Consider the following 23,749-nt stretch of genomic DNA (forward strand, 5'->3'; position numbering starts at 1 on the left):
CTTACACTCACACACACTGAGTGTATCTCCTGTATCCCATTCCTGTGTGACTTACAGTATGTGCCTCCATCAGCATATGCCTCTCCCTACCTTTGTCTCACACTCACACACACTGAGTGTATCTCCTGTATCCCATTCCTGTGTGACTTACAGTATGTACCTCCATCAGCAGATGCCTCTCCCTACCTGTGGCTTACACTCACACACACTGAGTGTATCTCCTGTATCCCATTCCTGTGTGACTTACAGTAAGTGCCTCCATCAGCAGATGCCTCTCCCTACCTGTAACACTCACACACACACTGAGTGTATCTCATGCATCCCATTCCTGTGTGACTTACAGTATGTGACTCCATCAGCAGATGCCTCTCCCTACCTGTGTCTTACACTCACACACACTGAGTGTATCTCCTGTATCCCATTCCTGTGTGACTTACAGTATGTACCTCCATCAGCAGATGCCTCTCCCTACCTGTGAGTAACACTCACACACACTGAGTGTATCTCCGGTATCCCATTCCTGTGTGACTTACAGTATGTACCTCCATCAGTAGATGCATCTCCCTACCTGTGAGTAACACTCACACACACTGAGTGTATCTCCTGTATACTGTTCCTGTGTGACTTACAGTATGTACCTGCATCAGCAGATGCCTCTCCCTACCTGTGAGTAACACTCATACACACACTGAGTGTATCTCCTGTATCCCATTCCTGTGTGACTTACAGTATGTGCCTCCATCAGCAGATGCCTCTCCCTACCTGTGAGTAACACTCACACACACTGAGTGTATCTCCTGTATCCCATTCCTGTGTGACTTACAGTATGTACCTCCATCAGCAGATGCCTCTCCCTACCTGTGAGTAACACTCACACACACTGAGTGTATCTCCTGTATCCCATTCCTGTGTGACTTACAGTATGTACCTCCATCAGCAGATGCCTCTCCCTACCTGTGGCTTACACTCACACACACTGAGTGTATCTCATGTATCCCATTCCTGTGTGACTTACAGTATGTACCTCCATCAGCAGATGCCTCTCCCTACCTGTGGCTTACACTCACACACTCTGAGTGTCTCTCATCTCATGCATCCCATGATAAACTCCTGCTCAAAACCCTTGAGTGTCTCTCCTGCATCCGATTCCTGTGTGACGTACAGTATGTACCTGTACCTAGTGCCTCACACCCCGAATGCCTCACCCCTGCAGCATCCCACATCTGTGACGTATGTACCCCTACATCCGCAGCTATCTCTCCCTACCTGTTACTTACCCCCTACTCACACTCCCTGGGCGTCCCTGCGGCACTCTCCCCCCTCTACCCCTCTCAGTGACAGGGCGCAGTTGGGGTGTTATTATCTCGCCCCCTCCCAGCTCAGGATAATTCCCTCACGTCCTCCAGCTTCGAAAGATCCAGCAGGGCCAATGGCTAGGAGGCTGCCCCCGGTGCCCGGTCACTGATTGGTCCCCTTCCTCTGCTGATTGCCCTGGAAACCCTAAACAGGGGAGAGGAGGGGAGAGGAGGATGCTCTGGGCGGGCGGGGGAGAGGGGGGAGTACATGTAGCCGGCTGCTGCAGCATGATGTGACAGAGCAGCAGCACCGGGAGCTCCGTGTATCACCAGCAGCAGCAGGTGGAGGGCAAAGGCACAGTCACCGGGGGTGGATAGGGGGTACAGGGGGAATTAGAAGAGGGGGAGGTAGGGGGCGCAGTCACTGGGGAGAGCGGGGGGCAGTGGGGCACAGTCACTGGGGAGGGGGGGCAGGTGGTACAGTTACTATGGACTGTAGAGGGCAGGGATACGGGTTTTGCAGGGTGGCACAGTCAATGGGACGTGCAGGGGGCAGTCATAGGGGGCACAGTCAAGGGTGGGGTGTAGGGACTGGGGGGGCATAGTCACTGGGGGGGGGTGCAGGCCCATGTATAGGGGGCATATTCACTGGCGGTAGCAGATGGCAGAGCAGACTGGCATAGACATGTGGAGGGGCAGGGACAGGGAGCAGTTACTGTGGGTGGGTGTGCAGGGGGCACAGAGATTGGGGCACGGAACATGAGCTGTGACAGGAGGATCTGACAATACTTTATACCCCACAGGAGCAGGAGCGGGGCGGCCGGCACTGAGTGCCCCCAGGCAGGACACACCATGGGTAAGGGGGCGCAGGACGGGGAGGGCTGCAGCGCTGTGTGTGTGAAGCCGGAGCCGCGCTATGACTGGGAGGAGATACAGAAACACAACACGAAGAAGGACAAGTGGCTGGTGATAAACCGCAAGGTGTACAACATCAGCGACTGGGTGCGGAGACACCCCGGGGGCCTGCGGGTCATCAGCCACTATGCCGGGGAGGACGCTTCGGTGAGTGCTGATGGGGAGAGCACATTGGGCCGCACAGATGACACTCACTACACGCTGCACACTCTCTCTCTCTCTCTATCTTGTCATCTATTACAAGAGTTTTGGAACAATGAATTCATATTATGGATATGATTAATAAGGATTAGAACATGTGTCAGTCATTGTGTTTCATACCTATACCACACTATGCATAAATTCGGCATACTAATACAATCTCATCCAGGAGCAGTACAGTGCATGTTTGATAGTGGATGTAGTCTGGAAGCCAACAGTCTAAATGCCGACTGCCGGCTTCCAGACTGCTTTATCTCGACTAGGGATGAGTGACAGACGTCTAAGCGCCCGGCACCCTGATCGAGCGGATGGTGGGCGCCGCAGCGAACAGCCGTGCGCGTGGGGGGGGGGGGGTAGGCTTAGGGCTCCCGGGAGGGACTTAGGGTTAGGCACCCTCCCGGGAGGTTAGGGTTAGGCTAGGGGGAGGGAGGGTTAGGGTTAGGCACCCCCCCGGGGGACTTAGGCTTAGGCAGCGGGGAAGGAGGGGTTAGGTTTAGGCACTTAGAGAGGGGGTTAGGGTTAGGCACAGGGGGGGAAGTTGGGGTTAGGCACCCTAAAGGAGGCTTAGGGGGGGGAGGTTAGGTTAGTAAATACTTACCTTTAGGACGATCAGGATTTCCTCCTTTGTCGGGCAGCCGCTGTCGGGAATTGGGTAATACATATCACACCCTGGGATAGACCACTTTTGTTCTGAATGTGACTGGGATGATACTACTAGCTAATAATAAGATAACAATCCCTTGTATAAATACATACATGAATACATCCGGTACATACAATGTGACTGGGATGATACTACTAGCTAATAATAAGACAACAATCCCTTGTATAAGTACATACATGAATACCTCACATGCATTGTGACTGGGATGATACTACTAGCTAATAATAAGACAACAATCCCTTGTATAAATACATACATGAATACATCCGGTACATACAATGTGACTGGGATGATACTACTAGCTAATAATAAGATAACAATCCCTTGTATAAATACATACATGAACACATCCGGTACATACAATGTGACTGGGATGATACTACTAGCTAATAATAAGACAACAATCCCTTGTATAATACATACATGAATACATCCGGTACATACAATGTGACTGGGATGATACTACTAGCTAATAATAACATAACAATCCCTTGTATAAATACATACATGAATACATCCGGTACATACAATGTGACTGGGATGATACTACTAGCTAATAATAAGACAACAATCCCTTGTATAATACATACATGAATACGTCCGGTACATACAATGTGACTGGGATGATACTACTAGCTAATAATAAGACAACAATCCCTTGTATAATACATACATGAATACGTCCGGTACATACAATGTGACTGGGATGATACTACTAGCTAATAATAAGACAACAATCCCTTGTATAAATACATACATGAATACATCCGGTACATACAATGTGACTGGGATGATACTACTAGCTAATAATAAGATAACAATCCCTTGTATAAATACATACATGAATACATCCGGTACATACAATGTGACTGGGATGATACTACTAGCTAATAATAAGATAACAATCCCTTGTATAAATACATACATGAATACATCCGGTACATACAATGTGACTGGGATGATACTACTAGCTAATAATAAGATAACAATCCCTTGTATAAGTACATACATGAATACATCCGGTACATACAATGTGACTGGGATGATACTACTAGCTAATAATAAGATAACAATCCCTTGTATAAGTACATACATGAATACATCCGGTACATACAATGTGACTGGGATGATACTACTAGCTAATAATAAGACAACAATCCCTTGTATAAATACATACATGAATACATCCGGTACATACAATGTGACTGGGATGATACTACTAGCTAATAATAAGACAACAATCCCTTGTATAAGTACATACATGAATACATCCGGTACATACAATGTGACTGGGATGATACTACTAGCTAATAATAAGATAACAATCCCTTGTATAAGTACATACATGAATACATCCGGTACATACAATGTGACTGGGATGATACTACTAGCTAATAATAAGACAACAATCCCTTGTATAATACATACATGAATACATCCGGTACATACAATGTGACTGGGATGATACTACTAGCTAATAATAAGACAACAATCCCTTGTATAAATACATACATGAATACATCCGGTACATACAATGTGACTGGGATGATACTACTAGCTAATAATAAGATAACAATCCCTTGTATAAGTACATACATGAATACATCCGGTACATACAATGTGACTGGGATGATACTACTAGCTAATAATAAGATAACAATCCCTTGTATAATACATACATGAATACATCCGGTACATACAATGTGACTGGGATGATACTACTAGCTAATAATAAGACAACAATCCCTTGTATAAATACATACATGAATACATCCGGTACATGCAATGTGACTGGGATGATACTACTAGCTAATAATAAGATAACAATACCTTGTATAATACATACATGAATACATCCGGTACATACAATGTGACTGGGATGATACTACTAGCTAATAATAAGATAACAATCCCTTGTATAATACATACATGAATACCTCTCATGCAATGTGACTGGGATGATACTACTAGCTAATAATAAGATAACAATCCCTTGTATAAATACATACATGAATACATCCGGTACATACAATGTGACTGGGATGATACTACTAGCTAATAATAAGATGACAATACCTTGTATAATACATACATGAATACATCCGGTACATACAATGTGACTGGGATGATACTACTAGCCAATAATAAGACAACAATCCCTTGTATAATACATACATGAATACATCCGGTACATGCAATGTGACTGGGATGATACTACTAGCTAATAATAACATAACAATCCCTTGTATAATACATACATGAATACATCCGGTACATACATTGTGACTGGGATGATACTACTAGCTAATAATAAGATAACAATCCCTTGTATAATACATACATGAATACATCCGGTACATACAATGTGACTGGGATGATACTACTAGCTAATAATAAGATAACAATCCCTTGTATAAGTACATACATGAATACATCCGGTACATACAATGTGACTGGGATGATACTACTAGCTAATAATAAGATAACAATCCCTTGTATAATACATACATGAATACATCCGGTACATACAATGTGACTGGGATGATACTACTAGCTAATAACAACATAACAATCCCTTGTATAAATACATACATGAATACATCCGGTACATGCAATGTGACAATACATTTGCAAGGCAAACTTCTGAGTCCTTTGCTTAGTATGGGGGGTAGTGTCTGTCTATGACAGTATCATTGTGTGTAGGAGGAAGTTTTGCTGTGAACATAAAAAAAATCATTGTATGAAAATAACCATTTTTATTCAAAGAATAAAGTCAAGTTTTCCGTTAAAAATCCGAAAAGGCTTTTTTTATATCAATGTGTCACAAACGCACAAAAGATGTTACAAGTAGGTAAATATGCATTTTTCAGTGCACTGCCCATTGCTACATAAACTCCCTGGTCCTTTACACGAATGGGGTCAAATATCATAAGACAGATATGAGTAATGTGTTGGCAAAGCCCCTGGTACTGTACAACACGTGTGGCTCTTTTTCTGCATTTTCTGATTCATAGGTTATAGGCACCACAATATTGCCGATACTAGACATTATATTGCTATATATGGAGATCAAATAAGCCCATAAAATACAGCTGTATGATGATGCATTTTGCAAAATGAAATGTATTTTTGGCACAGAAATTACATGCCCAGGATTATAGTGTTCTGAAGGCAGACCAGTGCTGTGTAATTAGTAATGACTAACCATCATTATGGCTGATTACTGTAAAACATTCGAGTTTGTTGGCATTGGCTTTTAAAATTATTATCAGTAGGGAATTTCCCTGCATGCAGATATAATTCTTCAGGTATTTGTGTCAGTGTACAGTGTACTGCGTATGGGAAAACAGAAATTGCACTATATTCTATATTGGTTATCACACATCAGTGCAGATGTTTTATTAGATAACTACCCTGTATATTTATATTGGTAATTTATTTAATATTTATTTATGTTGAATGTGTACACATTTCTCACAGTTTTTATGTATACAATACATTTGACAGTGTTTATTACAGTATATATTAATATAATAATCCCACTCTAATTATATACCCACACACTGCAACAATGGCATCTAAAATTCCTATGTAATAATATGTATTCCCTTCCTCTCTGTGTACTGTATTTCAGGATAAATACATGTATTAATAATATGCCAGTTTGTACATTCATAAATATACGTGAATCTATAGTGCCACGAGGGGTCTCTGCAGACCTGTACTGCCTGTCTATAGGAGTGGTCTAACAGGGGAGTGCTTTGTACTCTGTCTCATTGAGAACAGGGGCTGCAGAGAGCTGCAATCGAGAGGTTACTTTAGTTCACTGTCGTGCAGGCAACTGGCAGTCAGTATCTGGCGGGAAGAAGATTAGAGGAAAGCTTATAAAACCAATAAAATATTTAAATATAGTACATTGTGTATAATCATATTACATAACTGAATACACCAACCTTAAACAAATAACTTAAATATTATAGTACATTGCAGTGTAATCTTCATTCATGTCCTAAATGAGCAAAAACTACTCTCGAGAACACTCATCTACTGTTTAATTAAATATAGAATCCATCAAATATTTATTCTTCTTTCTTGATTCATCGTCTAATTGGAAATAAAACCAATAATCCCTCCCCAAAAATTACCCACCTGCTCACTGTGACTCAGTGATCAAAGGGTGGATTCAAAAACTGGCGGCATTGGAAATGGTCTTTTACTGCTGGCGGTGAAGGAGTCCTGGTAATAGTCACCTTGGGTCTGTAATTTGCAAGCATGCAGGAAGAATATTGGATTTTTTCCCCTTTTATCTGGATATTTTTGGTTGTTTTTTTCCCCATTTTGATCAAGTAATAAGGAAAGAGTATGAATAATGTGGTGAATGAGGGCTTTGGGCAGCCATTTATTTAATGTTCATTTGAAAATTATGTAAGTGTTTTTTTGTATAATGGGCAGAACACGAGGACCCTTGACCATTATATAGAGACCACTGGGGTGAAAAAGCTGCCAGTCCAGAGGTCCCAAACTTGTTAGTTACCCCAGACCACGTAGCCCAAAGGGGACAGGGAGAGCATCTATTTAATATCTCCACCCCCCTCCATAGGGGAACCAGGCCTCCGTTGACCTACTTGGGGACTGTTCTCACTATAGCAAGGGGATCTGACGCCGCATGTGGTCTCTCTGCTTTGTAACAAAATTGTTAAGGATTTGGCAAACTTCCCATTATTTTAGTTATTATTTATTTTTAGAATGTATTTTTTGCATGATGCTCTGTGTGTGGGAAGTGTTCTGACTGATTAATAGTATAGGATGAGAATAGAATTCCCCCAGCTCAGAGCTGGTTCTTGATGGCTGTGCACGGCAAGGAACGCCGATAAATATGCCCCTCCATGCTTCTATCTTATCAAAATCTAAAAATGAAACATCATTTCTGCTATGCTCTGCAGAATGAGGCACACCAGTTTTCTTCATCTGTACTTCAGTGGAATTGCCTGTGCTCCATCCACATGGCAGAAAGCTAGTCACATTTGTGTAAAATGAGGTGCACAATGGACCAGAAGTTGCATTTGCACTGCGGAGCTGGAAAATTGCTCTTTGTGAATCACCTCCTCTATTGTGCTAGCTGTAAATATTTATCTTTACATGTATACTGCCCTAATGCATGCAATTGTCTACTAACGCAAGGAAAATTGTGATTTCATACTGTATATACAGTACTGTGCAAAAGTGTTAGGTATGTGTATGAAAAAATGCTGCAAAGTAAGAATGCTTTCAAAAACAGAAGTATTAATAATAGTTTATGTTTATCAATTAACAAAATGCAAAGTGAATGAACAGAAGATAAATTTAAATCAAATCAATGGCCCTGATTCAGAGCCGGACGCTCTGACCAGAGCGCTCGCTCTGAATCAGGGCCCACCTCCATTAATATGGAGCGTCCTCCTGGACGCTCGTATAGCTGTGGGTCACCACCCACAGCATATACGAGCGTGCAGGATGATGGTCGCGATGGTCTTGACCATCGCGACCATCGCCACTGCAAGCAACAGCCTGCGGTTGAGGTTTTCAACCGCAAGGCCAGGAGTGATTTTGGCTCTATCAGAGCCAAAATCACACCCACTGACATCACTAGTGATGTCAGTGGGGCCGGCTTCAGACGGTAGGCGTTCCCTTGGGAACGCCTCCGTCTGGCAGGCACGCCCACCAAAGGGGGCATGCTGTCAGTCAACATCGACAGCACGCCCCCTTTGATGAGACACTCCGAGCGAAGGAAAGTCCTTCGCTCGGCGCATCTCGCGCATGCTCACGACGGAGCTCCGTCCGTCGTGCGCATGCGCAGTGCAGACCATCGACCCACTTGCGAGTGGACAGCCGCTCGCGAGTGGGTCTGAATGAGGGTCAATATTTGTTGAGACCACCCTTTGCCTTCGAAACAGCATAAATTCTTCTGGGTACGCTTGCACAAAGTCAGGGATTTTGTTAAATTATAGTCAGGTGAATGATTACCCAATCATACCAAACATGTGATAATGATCATCATTTTCATATGTAGGTTGAAACACAGTCATTAACTGAAACAGAAACAGCTGTGTAGGAGGCTTAAAACTGGGTGAGGAACAGAGCCAAACTCTGCTACAAAGGTGAGGTTATGGAAGACAGTTTCATGTCACAGGCCATACACAATGGCAAGACTGAGCATAGTAACAAGACACAAGGTAATTAAACTGCATCAGCAAAGTCTATCCCAGGCAAAGATTTCAAAGCAGACTGGAGTTTCAAGATGTGCTGTTCAAGGTCCTTTGAAGAAGCACAATGAAACGGGCAACGTTGAGGACCGTAGACGCAGAGGTCGGCCAAGGAAATTTGGTGCATCAGAGGAAAGACACATCATGCTTACTTCCCTTCGAAATTGGAAGATGCCCACCAGTTACATCAGCTCAGAACTGGCAGAAACCAGTGGGACCCAGGTACACCCATCTACTGTTTGGAGGAGTCTGGCCAGAAGTTGTCTTCATGGAAGAATTGTGCCCAAAAAGCCATTCCTTCGAGATGGAAACAAGGCCAAGTGACTCAACTATGCACGAAAGCATAGGAACTGGGGTGTAGAAAAATGTCAGCAGGTGCTCTGGACTGATGAGTCAAAATTTTAAATATTTGGATATGTAACAGAAGGCAGTTTGTTCGCTGGAGAGCGGTACAATAATGATTGTCTGCAGGCAACAGTGAAGCATGGTGGAGGTTCCTTGCAAGTTTGGGGCTGCATTTCAACAAATGGAGTGAGGGATCTGGTCAGGATTATTGGTGTCCTCAATGCTGAGAAATACAGGCAGGTACTTATCCATCATGCAAAACCATCAGGGAGGTGTCTGATTGGTCTCAAATTGATTCTGCCACAGGACAACTACCCCAAACATACAGCCAATGTCATTAAGAATGCTCTTCAGCGTAAAGAAGAACAAGGTCCTCTAAGTGATGATATGGCCTCCACAGAGCTCTGATCTCAACATCTTCGAGTCTGTCTGGGATTACATGAAGAGACAGAAAGATTTGAGCAAGTCTAAATCCACAGAAGATCTGTGGTTAGTTCTCCAAGATGTTTGGAACAACATCTCTGTCGAGTTCCTTCAAAAACTGTGTGCAAGTGTACCTAGAAAAATTGATGCTGTTTTGAAGGCAAAGGGTGGTCACACCAAATATTGATTTGATTTAGATTTCTCTTCTGTTCATTCACAATTTCCCTTGAACTCCCCTGCACTCCCAGACAAATGATATCTTGCATAAACTGTCCAATCTGACAAACAATCTGGCCAACGACCTGAATCTTGTTAACGAGATTGGCAGATCTTGCCTGCTGTAGGCAAGATCTGAAGACAAGATGTACAACCCGCAGGGACGCGCATCGGCATCGTGATCGTGAGTGGACACTCTCAATTTGGACATATTTTACACGATTTTTCATTTCAATGCATCAAAATCGGGCAAATCGTCCAAATATCATCTAGTTTGTACGCACCTTTACTATGCAGCATTTTTTCCACACCTGCCTAAAACTTTTGCACAGTACTATATATATATATATATATATATATATACAACATATACTGTATATATATATATATATATACACACACACACATACATATATATATATATATATATATATATACTGTGTATATATAAACTCAGTCCCCTTAACGAAGTCCAATGCAAGTGATGAAAGGCGTTGGGCGTGGCTAACAGTGTATGATGTATTGACGTCACAAACCGATTCCAGTGAAACTGAATCACGGACTTTGTATAAAGACGCTGTTGATCCGCAAAGATAAACTGATGAGTCTAATCTTGAGTCGCTGTGGCCATTTGATATAGGAACACCAAGTATAGTAATATACATCAATTATAATACAGTTAAATGGAAATCAAATGTTATACATTAATGTACTGTCCTTCCCACATATGTTTAATACCTGCTCTAATATAATGTTTATGTCCCACTCAGGATGCTTTCCAAGCTTTTCATCCAGACCTTTCATTTGTGAGAAAGTTTCTTAAGCCCCTCTGTATTGGTGAGCTGGCGGAGAATGAGCCCAGCCAGGACCGGGAGAAAAACGTAAGACTATTTCCAAATATTACCTTTGGTTGTGTATTATGTCGCAGTATACTGGAAGGCAAGATGACGGAAAGAAGAAACCCTTGGCACATACACACATAGAGAAACATGAGAGCCTATGCTTAAGGGAAATACTTTGAAAGACAAATAACTTCAAAGTTCAGTTTATTATACAATGTTTAAACAGCCATTAACCAAAGTGGGTCTTCAAACACATACTGTATTCATCAATCAATGGTTCATGTAACATCATATCCGATGTATGGCGGTATTAGAAAACAAAATCACTTTTAGTTTAGAAATAGAACATTGAGCTAAAAAAATTTGCTCCTGATTTAACCTTTTGCAATACATCCAGTTTTGACTATCTTGTATCTGTAAGGTACACCTTTTAGTAAGTGTATTATTGTGCGTGCCATACTCCTGGTGTAAGGTTACATGATGCTGCTGACAGGGCTGTAGCTAGGGTAGTGCAACCTGTGCCATGGCACAGGGCACCACAGGGCAGGGGGCGCTGTTTGGGCCTGTCAATTTTCTGTTTATTATCATTCTCACTTGTAGCTTCCTCTTATTGTATCCCCAGCATCTCCTGGTCTCCCCATCTTCTCCCTGGTCCTTACCCATGAGGACATGCCCCTTTTTCGGGTGCTTTATATCCTTATTTGAAAAATTAGGGGGGCGCCAATGCTCTTTCTGGCACAGGGCACCAAAAAGCCTAGTTACGGCTCTGGATGCTGAGTCTGATCGCACGCTGCTCAGACCTCTTTAGTGTCTTTTGCTGTAGTCACGTTTGCGACTTTATGACAATGTTAGTTTCTTCCATTGGTGAACAATCCTGCATCTGAAGGTGGACTGAGATGCCCACTTTGAGCGTCATTAGATTCAATTAGTTTAGTTGCACCATTGAAACTTGCACCATCCCCATGTTAGATTGAGATTCTCCATCAGAGTATGGCTTCCAATGGGAGCAATTAAGCTCCGAGTTCGCAACCAGTTCAGCGACACACCCGTGACACTCCCATAACACGCCCATAAGACAGTTCATTTCCCTATGTCTGAATAGCCACCTCCTAGTCACCCAATACATTGTGTGTCTCAATCACTACTGTGCCTATGAGTACGCACGGTGTAACACATGCGGTATGAGTTTTTAGGATGTTCATGTATGCACAGTTGCAAAATATCACTCAACTACATGAACAGTATGCAGTCGGGAAGCCGGCGGACCTAATCCCGACAGCCGGCTTCCCGACTGCTTTATCCCGGCGAGGGTTAAATGACAGGCATCTAAATCTAGACGCCTGTCATTTTACAGATGCCGGCGGCATCCCGATCAAAGTGATGCCGGGTGCGGACAGACGCGGGGGGGGAGGGTTAGGTTTAGGGCTCCCGGGGGGACTTAGGGTTAGACACCCCCTCCCGGGAGGTTAGGGTTAGGCTAGGGGGAGGGAGGGTTAGGTTTAGGCACCCCCCGGGGGTACTTAGGGTTAGGCACCCCCCGGGGGACTTAGGTTTAGGCGGCGGGGAAGGGGGGGTTACGTTTAGGCACTTAGAGGGGGGATTAGGGTTAGGCACTTGGGGGGGAGGTTAGGGTCAGGCATCCAAAAGGGAGGGTTAGGGGGTTAGAAATAGGTTAGTGAATACTTACCTTCGACGATCGGGATTTCCTCCTCTGCCAGGATGCCGCTGTCGGGATTCAAACCGCCAGGCAGGTGTCCGGCGGTAAATCATACCGATTCCCCATGAAATCAGTAGCGTTCTCGCTAGGCTGTTTTAGCGGGGTGCCACGCCCTGCTATTTTCTAAAGGGAAGAATGCACGCTGCGCTTTTGGTGGCGCCACTAAAACTTCATGCCGGTGAATAGAGAGGGGAGAGCTTGAGGGCAGCCCGGCATGTACGTAGGTGTAGGGCACGCCTCCAAGAGTGATGAAAAGGAGGCACCCTCTACTTGTGACCACGACATCCCCTTTTTGAGCGCGCTAGAGTGCCCTTTATACGGTCTGGCACGCTGCCCCCAGCTGGACCTAGAGTGAACACTGATCGGCTTAACTGTCTGCACTGCATTTATTGTGCATTTTTCTTGTAGTGTTTCAAACCGCCTCTTTTTATATTACACAGTTTGTGTGGATCAAAGGTCACAAAATCGGCAATGCATGTTTATTGAAGCATATAATATTCATTACATGTCATCAGTACAACATGCAGTTAACAACTGAACAGTAATTGGTCCTCACACAGTTATGCTCATATCAGTGTAGTTAGTGTATGATCCAAGAACATTAGGACAAATCAGAGAATAGCCAGACTTTCCATATTACCTAACTGTACTGTTCAAATCCTAATAGGAATATCTTGTTTCTCCACTGGTGCGCAGTGGGCGGACTCAAAGTTGGGAGCAAAGCAATAAAAACAAGTAACTTTGCACCTAGACCAGCCATGCTACATGGAGAGCACAGACATTTATTTATGTATTAATTTTACATGCAGGGCAAATACTGGCTGATTTTGCATGTAGCCCACAAATGCTGGATAGCTTTATTTTTACACTGCATTTTAGATTTGCATTTGGACACGCCCCTCACAAATCTAATTCTCTGCATACTTTGCATCTGCCCCACCCGCAGTGCAGCATGGTTTTGCCAACGTGCACAGTAGCTGGCTCTTTCTGCTTTGCTACCAACTCAGGGCCTGATTCAGAGGTGCACGCAGTGTCAATGTTGCACGCAAGCGGCCAATGTTTTATGTTTATGCAGGCGTCCGTGGCGCACCGTGCATGCGTCTTCATGGTTACCGCCCAGAGCGGATTTGGACGCAGTATCTCTGGATTTCAGTGGGCATTCCTGGGAGGTAACCGGGGTCGATAGGAAGAAATAGATGTGTCGCAGGCGTGTCGCTGACAAGGCGCCATGTTCAGATGGAGAAATTGCACCAACCCTATGGCAGAGGTACTGAGAGGGGGACAGGGGCGGGTGCTGTTTACAAATTGGAGGGTCCCGCCGTATGGTCACACTGAGCTGCTGAGGGGGATATTTATTGTTCCCCTTTGCAGCAGCTCAGCCCCTCCCTCAAGGACCTGATTGGCCAGGAGGTGAGTCACATGTCACATCATCATGTGACATGAGTAAGAGACCGAGAAAAAAAAAAAGGACATGCTGGGTGCCACCAATCAGATACCCAGCTCTGTAGTAGTCAGCTCTCGAAGCCCCCTGCAGCGCTCGAGGTGCTCGCGATGCTGCTTCACTGTGCCACACATAGAGCCGTATTAAGTTTGAGCCAAGCCGCAATACTTTTTCGCGTCCCGGACTTTTAGCCTACTTCGCCTGTTTTGTAGGCGGAAAAGTATCGCGTGCGTGCCCGCTTTACCCCGTATTCAATTTGAAAGTACGTGAAAACGGGACCCGGCGAAACTTGAACAGGCGGAAAGTACTGTCAGATTTGGGGAAATCAGCCTGACATGGGGGTATGGAACCCCCCGATTTGGCTTGCTGAAGGTATTTGGTGTTTTTAAACGGGCTCAATAGCTGCTAAATAGCGTTTCTGTATAAGTGGTGAAGAATAGTATTCAGGAGTATTTTTGCAGAAAATAACTTATCCCGGCAAATTTGGGGTACTTAAAAATGGGGGTTGAAGTTGAAGTTGATAAAATTGTGAAAAATCCACCTGCCGCAAGCACCTGCAATCAAAAACACAATTGGGGCATACTTGGGGACCCCCCTAGAGTCCAGTTTGTTAGTTTTTAACTTTGTACCCCAACATATTTTTATTTTGCCCCACTTTTTCAAAGTCATTTTTTGGGGTGTCCTTAAGTGTTTTTTTTTTAATTTTTTGACACAGTTTACCTTTGGAGGACTGTCTGAAGGCTGCACGGGGGTTCCTGCAACGTTGCACCCCAAAACTCCAATTCTGCACTTTTTTCCGCCTGCTATTCATAGGCAAAGCTTTTTCACCTAGTACATTGCATTGAAGTCTTTCAAATTGAATATGGGGTAAAAGCAAAACAGGGGACAATGACGTAATCAACAAAAAAGTATCGCGGATCCGGACTTTTCGCCTCAAATTGAATACGGGCCATAGCCTCTTTTTCAGTGTTTTTTTTTTTTTCTGGGAGGTAGTGTGGCCAGCCCGGATTTGGCCATACATGGACCCCCCATTCTCGATGGCCATTAGAAGAAGCTTCGATGGTGCTGAGATGGACTAGCACTGAAGCTAGTGGGCATCTCAGTAGAAAGATCATTGGTCACCGTATTATCATAAAGGCGCAGACGCAGCAAAAGACGAATGGAGCTTTGCATTGAAAATTATATGGGGAGTGATGAGCAGACCAACTTCAAAATCAGATTGTTTTTAATTGTGAAATGCCATAATAATATCAGTGGGTCCTTCCAGACCTGCTTCCTCATGAAGAGATAGAGAGAGTACACTATACTGTAGATAGATATTTACCAAGTTTCCAAAAAAGTGATTTCCTTTTGTAATGACGCTTCCTACCAATCTATTCTGCAAATGTTAAAAAGTTTATTTAGAAATAATGAGAAGGACGGAGGAATATTCTGCATACAGATTTGAAGCACACTTTTCCTCGTAACTACCAGTACAGCAAGTAATCGCTCTACTGAGCTTCCGGAGTTCCGTAGCCTTTGAAAATTACGGTGCCTAAGCCTAACCTCCCCCTCCCCGCACCCTAAACCTAACACTCCCTCTCCGGTGCCTAAACCTAACCTCACCCTCCCCGCACCCTAAACCTAACACCCCCTCCCCGGTGACTAAACATAACCTCCCCCTCCCTGCACACTAAACCTAACTCTCCCTCCCCGGTGCCTAAACCTAACCTCCCCCTCTCCGCATCCTAAACCTAACCCTCCCCCCTAGTGCTTATCCCTAACCCTCCCTTCAATGCCTAACCCTAACCCTGCACCCTAAATCTCCCCCTAACACCCAATACTTACCTTCGGGATGCCGGCGATTCGGGATTCTGCTGTCAGGATTTTGGCGCCAGTATTCCGGCCCGCCGGCCTCCCACACGCCGGGATGCTGACTACATCCCCATATTACATATAGCATTGCCCTGATCTGATATTGGAGCGTTACGTACATTAGTTCCAGTTCTGTTGGTTGGCTCATCATGGATAAACAGAGTAAATGGAGGCGCTAGTTGTGCCTGCTATTGTGTAATATAACACCTTCTGAGGAAACTGGGATTCTTCTAGCCCGGAGAAACGTGTCAAGGAACATCCTGTTTGTTCATATCAGACTGCCTTATTTACTGGAGTACCAATCGGGTCCCCCCCCCCCCCCCCCCCGCAGGAAGCTTGCCGCGAGTTCCCGCTGCTGTCCTGAACCACACTACAGAGGACACTTACAGTCAGTTATGGAGCACAGAGCCATCTGGCTCTCAGCCATCTAGCATCCACGTTCCTGCTGACGAGCGGTAGAGCCACTACTCTCCAAAGATCCCACCACAGCATCTTTACTTGTGGGCTTCCGGACATAGGAGAGTGAGACGGTAATTATCATCACACTTGTGCTAGCTATACTCCCGCTAATAAGCGGTAGAGTTTTCACTCCTCTATAACTATTGGATTGTATATTTACGGGACAGTTCATTTGTTTTTGTTTGGCCAGCGGCTCCCTCCGGCAGTCACTCCACTAGTACTGGTGCTGTTACATTTTGAGAATCATCTTCACAATAGGAAGATACATTGTTATTTAATTCATGTCAATATCAAGATTTCATTTATTCTTTTAGAACAGTGTTTCCATATGAAAAGGACATTCACATCCATTATCACTTTGGTTATTAAAGCATCTAGTTAAGGACGGTCTGAACTCTGCACAGAGCCAATGTGCTCGTTTTTTTTATATTGTTGTTATTTATTGCATTATTTATTGATATTAAATATCTGTTTTATTATACATTTTATTGTCTATCTTCACAAACAAACACTCCTACATTCCTCTTTTTTTGCTATATCAGTTTTTAGCAGGTAGCAGATCCTGCTTGTTAGGAGCTGCCAGTTTGGAAGCATTGTACTATTGGCTGTTTGGCGCACCTTATTCTTTCCTTTTTGTGTAATATAATCTTGCTTCTCCATTATTGATGCAAGGTTATTGTACAAGGCCTAATAGCACTCTGGTTCCCTGTATTATTAATAACCTTCTGAAGCTGCCTCACTCCTTGACCTCCGCTGTAACACAATCCTGTACTGCACATGAGTGATAACTGATAATGAGGGAACAAACTTATGTATATCCGTAACAGTGACCAACAATAATATACTCTGTGTCAGCCCTCGTCTAAAAACACTCGTCAATACTATTATTTGAAATATGTACATTGCAAGTTCAATATCCATTAAGAACGTAGTAGAATAGAAGCAGAATATTTAAGATGATTTATTTCTATCCTTAAGTGTACATAGTATATGAGATATAAAATTTATATCCATTATATTGTCTTACTAGCTGGGATACCCGGCGTTGTCCGGGTAGAAGACTGGACCCTGAAGTACACCTGCAGCCTTAATTTATTTACATTGTCATTGCCTATTACCCCATTCTAATGATCCTGAAAAGGACCCCACTGTTTGCTAACATGCATGCAAACTTTGGCATAACTACCGTGGGTGCAAGGGGTATGGCTGCTATGTTACCCGAGCTGCCTCTGTGGTCCACCGCTCCTCTTGCACTCAGTCACGCACACAAGGTGGAGAGGTCCAGTCAGGGCCACTGAGGGTGGCCCAGGTGTCAGTGGTGTTGATTTGGTGCCGGCCTGCCAGCTGATTACAGCTGGCTCACAGGCAGGCATACATGGAGAGACAGCACTGCAGGTCGCGAGGCAATCAGAGCTCGTGGACCGGCAGTTAATCAGCAGTGGTGGCTCCAAATTGGCTGCTGGTCCGCAAGCTCTAATTGACTCGCGACTGGCGCCAGATTAAAAAAATGCCGGCGCTGTCTGTCCATGTCTGCAAGTACACCAGGTGAATTTAGCTGGAAGCTTGGCACCAAATCCATACCTCATGGCTGCTGATGGCACACGGGGGGAGGCGAGAGGCTGCTGGAGGGACACGGGGAGGTGAGTTACTGTGAGTTACTTTTGTAAAAATAATGTGTAAGGGGAACTACTTTTGGATGGAATAATGTATTATGTGGCATAATGTTATGTGGCATAATCTGTAAAGAGAATTATTGTGTGGTGTAATGTGTAAGGGGCATTACTGTGTGGTGTAAGGGGTATTACTGTGTGCCATATTGTATAAGCGGCACTACTCTGTGTGACATAATGTTTATAAGGGGTACTACTGTGTGGCATAACCAGAATGGGCTCTCTGTAGCATAACATGAATGGGCTCAGTGTGGGGGCAAATGTATGTGTCTTTCTTTTACCTCTGGGGGGGTTAAGATCTTGCTATGTGGCACACAAAGTTCTAATTATGCCCTTGCATGCAAACACAGAGGGCTGACTAATATATATAGTTACTTTAAAAAAGACTTAAGGGTCTATATACTACAATCCGCATTTGGAATGTAGAATGTAGTGTGATATTACCGACTGAATTCGCATTGCGAATTCAGCCAATATCACAGGGATTTACTAAAAATCCCCTGCAAGGATAGCTTGCGATAAAGCTCAGTCCCTGCAAATCCCCTCCGCACACTTATCACGGTATTTTCGTAAAAAATACTGTGACAAGTGCCAGAGCATGCGCCGACCGGCCGCTGCTAAGTCCCGCCCCTGTCGCTAAGCCCCGCCCCCGAGAAATCCCCCCCCCCCCCGCGCGACCACCCTACCTTAATTACACTTAGCTCCGGTGATCGGTGCCCCGGTCAGCTGACATCCCATCCTGCACTGGGACCCAGTCAGATGATGAGCGGGTCCCAGTGCAGGATGGGAGACCAGCTGACTGGAGGGAGGACATCACCGGAGCACTAATCTCCGGTCCCTGGACTCTAGTAAGTTTTTTTACTTACTAATTTTTTTTTCTTTTTTTTACAGTGTATCAGCGTGTGGTCTGTTTAGACCAAACAGCTGATCACTGGGGCCTTTTAGAGCAGAGCAGGAGTCCGGTAACCGGGGAAGACCTGGATAACGCCTCCAGGTGGCGTTATTATCACAGAGCTTTCCCGGTATTTTTTCACAATTTATTTTTAGTAACTTTGGCCAGATCACATTTCCCATTACAATTATGGGAAATGCGATCTGCTTACTGAAAATAAGTGATAATTAGGGCTTGGAGTAGAATTTTACGAATTCTACTCCAATTGCCCTTTAGTAACTTTAGGTGAAAACACCCTTTTCCACTTTACTTTTTGTAAAAATAATGTTAATCGATAGAGCCCTCACTCTTGATTTGATATGAATTGCATAAGTAATAAAGTTTGACACTTGCATAGACCATGAGGTTAAAAGGATACTTTGTAGCTTTCACACAGGTTTTTAGGCAGACTGCCAATTTCCACTTGAGCCAACCCCGGGAACCTGTGTAATTTAAGAGTGTCCCTATTTTTAGGGATTGTGTGACCGTGTGTGGTCCTGACGAGGTTCAAACCTAGACAAAAACCTAATCCTGGTCAAACTACACCACCATGCCAAATATGGTGCAGCTGGATCCAAAACTCTGGCACTGCATATAGGACAGACAGGCAGACAGACACACTTTCTGGCTTATTATATAGATAAATGGATAAAACTGCTAAATGAGTGTTTTCGTACAAATGAAAGTACTCTAAAAGTGTGTAATATCTAAGTAATACACCAGTAATGTTAATATATATGGGCCTGATTCAGAGATGTACGCAATGGCGATTTTTACGCAGAACGAGCAATTTTTCTGCTATTGCGCATGCGTCAAAGTCGCACTGTGCACGCGCAGCAGTTCTCTTGCCATTCCGCATGCACAGAGAACCCATTTACAAAGTGAGTGACAGGTAGTCAGCTGTTTGGGGGAAGTAACAGGAAGGTGGTTGCAAAAACCAGGTGTGGATTATGGGCGTGCATAAATTAGCCATTGCAATCTCCTATGCAGCATGAAAGCTCCCTTTGCATCAAGAGAGCCGCTGTATTTGAAGACAGGTCAGACCTGCATGGCTGATTGATGTGCGTCGATGTTACCGATATTTACTCTGGTACGCGACGTCGGACGCAGATGAGAAGGCAGCAGTGGGCGTCCCGATGCTCAGGTAAAATTTGGAACTATTAGCATATTTTCACAGCAGCGGTCACAGTATGTTATCCCATAACCTATAGCAACAAGTGTTCCTTGACTTTTATTACACATCATAGCAGCATTGATCATGAATAATGAGGTTCATTATTGAGGCTGACAGTTATATACTTACATTACTCGATTTTCACTTTATATATTGCAGTGCAGTGTTACTGTACTGATGTACTTTGTTTGTTATAAAGGGGAGAAGTACTGCAGTGTAATAAAACCTAATTAAAAGGATATGAGAAGTCATCAAGGACTTAGGTGTTCATATTCAGGAAAGGATAAACTTCTGGAATGGTCAATCTTAATATTTTAGTAACTCTCTGCCCTCTCCTCCTTACCTGGCACAGACGCAGCAGGTGGACGATTTTCGGAAGCTACGTAAGACAGCAGAAGAAATGGGACTCTTCAAGGCCAGTGCGGTGTTTTTCAGCCTCTATCTATCACACATCATAGTCCTGGAGTTCCTCGCTTGGGCCACCCTCTCCTACCTTGGCAGCGGCTGGGTACCCACCATAATCACCATTCTGTTCCTTGCAATTTCTCAGGTTGTTTAGCTCATCTCGAAAATTATTAAGTAACCTATGAAATTAAGTAACCTAATGAAATTCTAAACTTGATGAACTATAGTGTATTATATTGTCACATACTTAGTATTATACCGTAATTGCAACGTTCAGTACCTGCGGACCAATGTGTTTATGGCAAAAACTATTTTCCCTTCAGGCCCAGGCTGGTTGGCTGCAGCATGACTTTGGACATCTGTCTGTCTTTAAAACATCAAAATGGAACCACATTGGCCATAAGTTCGTTATCGGCCACTTGAAGGTGCTGTCATACTTGGAATAATAGCTGGTGGGGAATGAATAAGTAGCACATTGTTTCAATAACATACTCTGATTCAATAACATACAGTATAAAAGATTGTTACATATTGCCCTTCCTTATATTCCGGCAACCCCTGCTGTATGCTATGTGCTCTAATATGGCTAATTGTAAGATCTCAATATAGTTTTATGCATGTTTGCCTGCTCCGCTCTAAAGAGGTTTAGAAAATCCCTCATAGGTGGAACTTCCCTTTTAAATATAGCATAACCTTTTTTTAGAACAATGATCTATATTTATTGTTCATGAATAAATGTATTATACGATGCCACAGAGCTTAAACATGAATTTCTGGCAAGCAGGGAGTTATGGGGGTGAGAACTACTGTATGCACCTAGACTTGGTCTTGCTGTCCAGCTCATATGGGTCCATCTGCCTGCAGGGAGCATCAGCCAACTGGTGGAACCATCGGCATTTTCAGCACCACGCCAAGCCGAACATCTTCAGCAAAGACCCCGATGTAAACATGGTGCACATTTTTGTGCTGGGGGACACACAGCCTGTGGAGGTATGTGCCATATATAATAATTTATGCAGAATTACCAAGTGCAGAGATTGTGCCTTGAAAAGAATATGATGGTGGCATGCTATTGGATATCAGCTGTAGCTAACCAATCAAGTGCAGCCTTTTTAGCCTTACATCCAATCATGTCTTGCCTTTGTCTGTCTAGAACCTCCCTCTTCTTTCAAATGGCTGTATCACAAAGTGTACATATGTATTAAGTATAATGTTGCTGTTCTTTTAGTCTAACAGTGTGCTCCTCCTTTTTATAGTATGGGAAGAAGAAGTTAAAGTACCTGCCCTATAATCACCAACATCAGTATTTTTTTCTGAGTGAGTACTTAGATTATAATGAGAATCAATGTTTCATTGAAGAGCATGGATGAAACTTCATTAGGGTAATAGTATCCAGTGGTGTCACTAGGTGGGTTGCGGGCTGCACCGGGTGACACCATCCAAGGGGGTGACACCAAAATAGCAGAGCTGGGCCCCACAATGTACATCTTGCAACCACAACCTATACTTACCTCCCCGCCAATGTAATAAATCATTGGAAAAATGGCACGTGCACCATTTTCCTGAACACTTGTGCATGGGCAGTAGAGAATCACTGGGAAAATGGTGCCAGTGTCATTTCCTCTGAGTTCTGCGCATGTACAGTAGTTTCTGGTATGGTGCCAAATTGTTCTCGATGTATGTGCCAGTGAATGAGGGGTGCACGGGGACAGCACACGGGTCCCCTCCATGGCGTCCCTCCCCGCGGTGGCACCCGGTGTGGGGAGGGTTGTAGTGTGTGTGGTGAAGCCGTGCGTCTGTAAAAAAAAAAGGGGGCATGGCCTAGTGGGCAGGGGGTGTGGTTTCACATTAGGGGTGTGGCCTCATGGGCCAAACCCGCATTTTAGTTGCTCCGGTGTGCAGTGCCGGCTCACTCGCTGTGTCAGGACATACTTGCCTACCTTTGTTTTTCTCTCCCTGGGAGAAGCCTGAGGAGGAGAAGCAGGAGAGTGGCGACGGGGGGGAGGGGCCTGACTATCTGCGTCATTAAGCCCTCACGGGAAATTGTAACGATTGGCTCAAATTAAAATAGGGTGTGGGGCCAAATTACGTGATTCATAAAAAATTGCGTCATTAAGCTCCACCCCCTACATGGAGACCCGCGCTCGTCGTGGAAAATCTCCCCATTCTCCCCACTTCAGTAGGAAGTGAGCAGGAATGCGGGAGAAATGCCTACTCTACCGGGGATGCGGGTGGTTACCCAAAAAATCGGGAGCCTCCCGCAACTTCCGGGAGAGTAGGCATGCATGTGTCAGGAGCCGAATGCTGCACGTAATGCTAAAGTGTAGCACTTGGCTCCTATCACTGAAGAGGAGTCAGCACTTTGGTCTCACCCCCCGCACCCCCTTGTGACTGCCCCTGATAATATCGGTAGTGAAGGAAAACAAGAGACAATGGATAAAAAATGTATTGTAATAATAAAAGTGAAAACATAAGCTATAAATTAAATGGTTATGTTGAAATTGACTATGGGTATAATACTCAGCATTGATGCCCTCCACTTTAATGTGTCTTTTGTCTCTTGCAGTTGGACCCCCACTTCTGATCCCTGTATACTTCACAGTCCAGATTATAAAGACAATGATAGTTCGCAAAGACTGGCATGTAAGTAACATATAACTGAGTCACTGTCATGCCACAGCTTCCTGGGGCAAATGCAGGATTTTGACAGGGGGGTTTCCAAACGGTATGTAGTCAGGAAGCCGGCGGTTAAAATGCTGACCGCCGGCTTTCTGACAGTGAAATCCCTGCATGGGACTAATGATAGGCGTCTAAATACTGACGCCTATCATTAGCCCCACGCCGAAATCCCGACGCCCAGCATATCGATCGTAGGTAAGCCGGGCGTCGTGAGCGGATAGCCGTGAGGGGGGAAGGTTTGGTTTAGGGTCTCCCACGGGGACTTAGGGAGGGTTA

The 23,749-nt window shown here is 44.3% G+C and overlaps 1 protein-coding gene across 1 annotated transcript in view; it reads left to right on the top strand.

Moving 5' to 3' along the window:
- The first annotated feature begins 1,552 nt into the window (after positions 1-1,552).
- LOC148479656 (fatty acid desaturase 2-like) overlaps positions 1,553-23,749 on the top strand; it is a 30,518-nt gene continuing 8,321 nt past the window's right edge. Inside the window, exons 1-8 of the mRNA XM_088454539.1 lie at positions 1,553-1,637; positions 2,099-2,357; positions 11,072-11,182; positions 20,742-20,939; positions 21,118-21,219; positions 21,659-21,784; positions 22,051-22,111; positions 23,361-23,437. Of these exons, the coding sequence (XP_088310665.1) occupies positions 2,148-2,357; positions 11,072-11,182; positions 20,742-20,939; positions 21,118-21,219; positions 21,659-21,784; positions 22,051-22,111; positions 23,361-23,437 (885 nt within the window). The 5' untranslated portion in view covers positions 1,553-1,637; positions 2,099-2,147. The remainder of the gene's footprint in view (positions 1,638-2,098; positions 2,358-11,071; positions 11,183-20,741; positions 20,940-21,117; positions 21,220-21,658; positions 21,785-22,050; positions 22,112-23,360; positions 23,438-23,749) is intronic.

Source organism: Taudactylus pleione, unplaced genomic scaffold, assembly GCF_031769625.1.
Source record: "Taudactylus pleione unplaced genomic scaffold, aTauple2 ptg000619l, whole genome shotgun sequence".
Classification (NCBI taxonomy): Eukaryota; Metazoa; Chordata; class Amphibia; order Anura; family Myobatrachidae; genus Taudactylus; species Taudactylus pleione.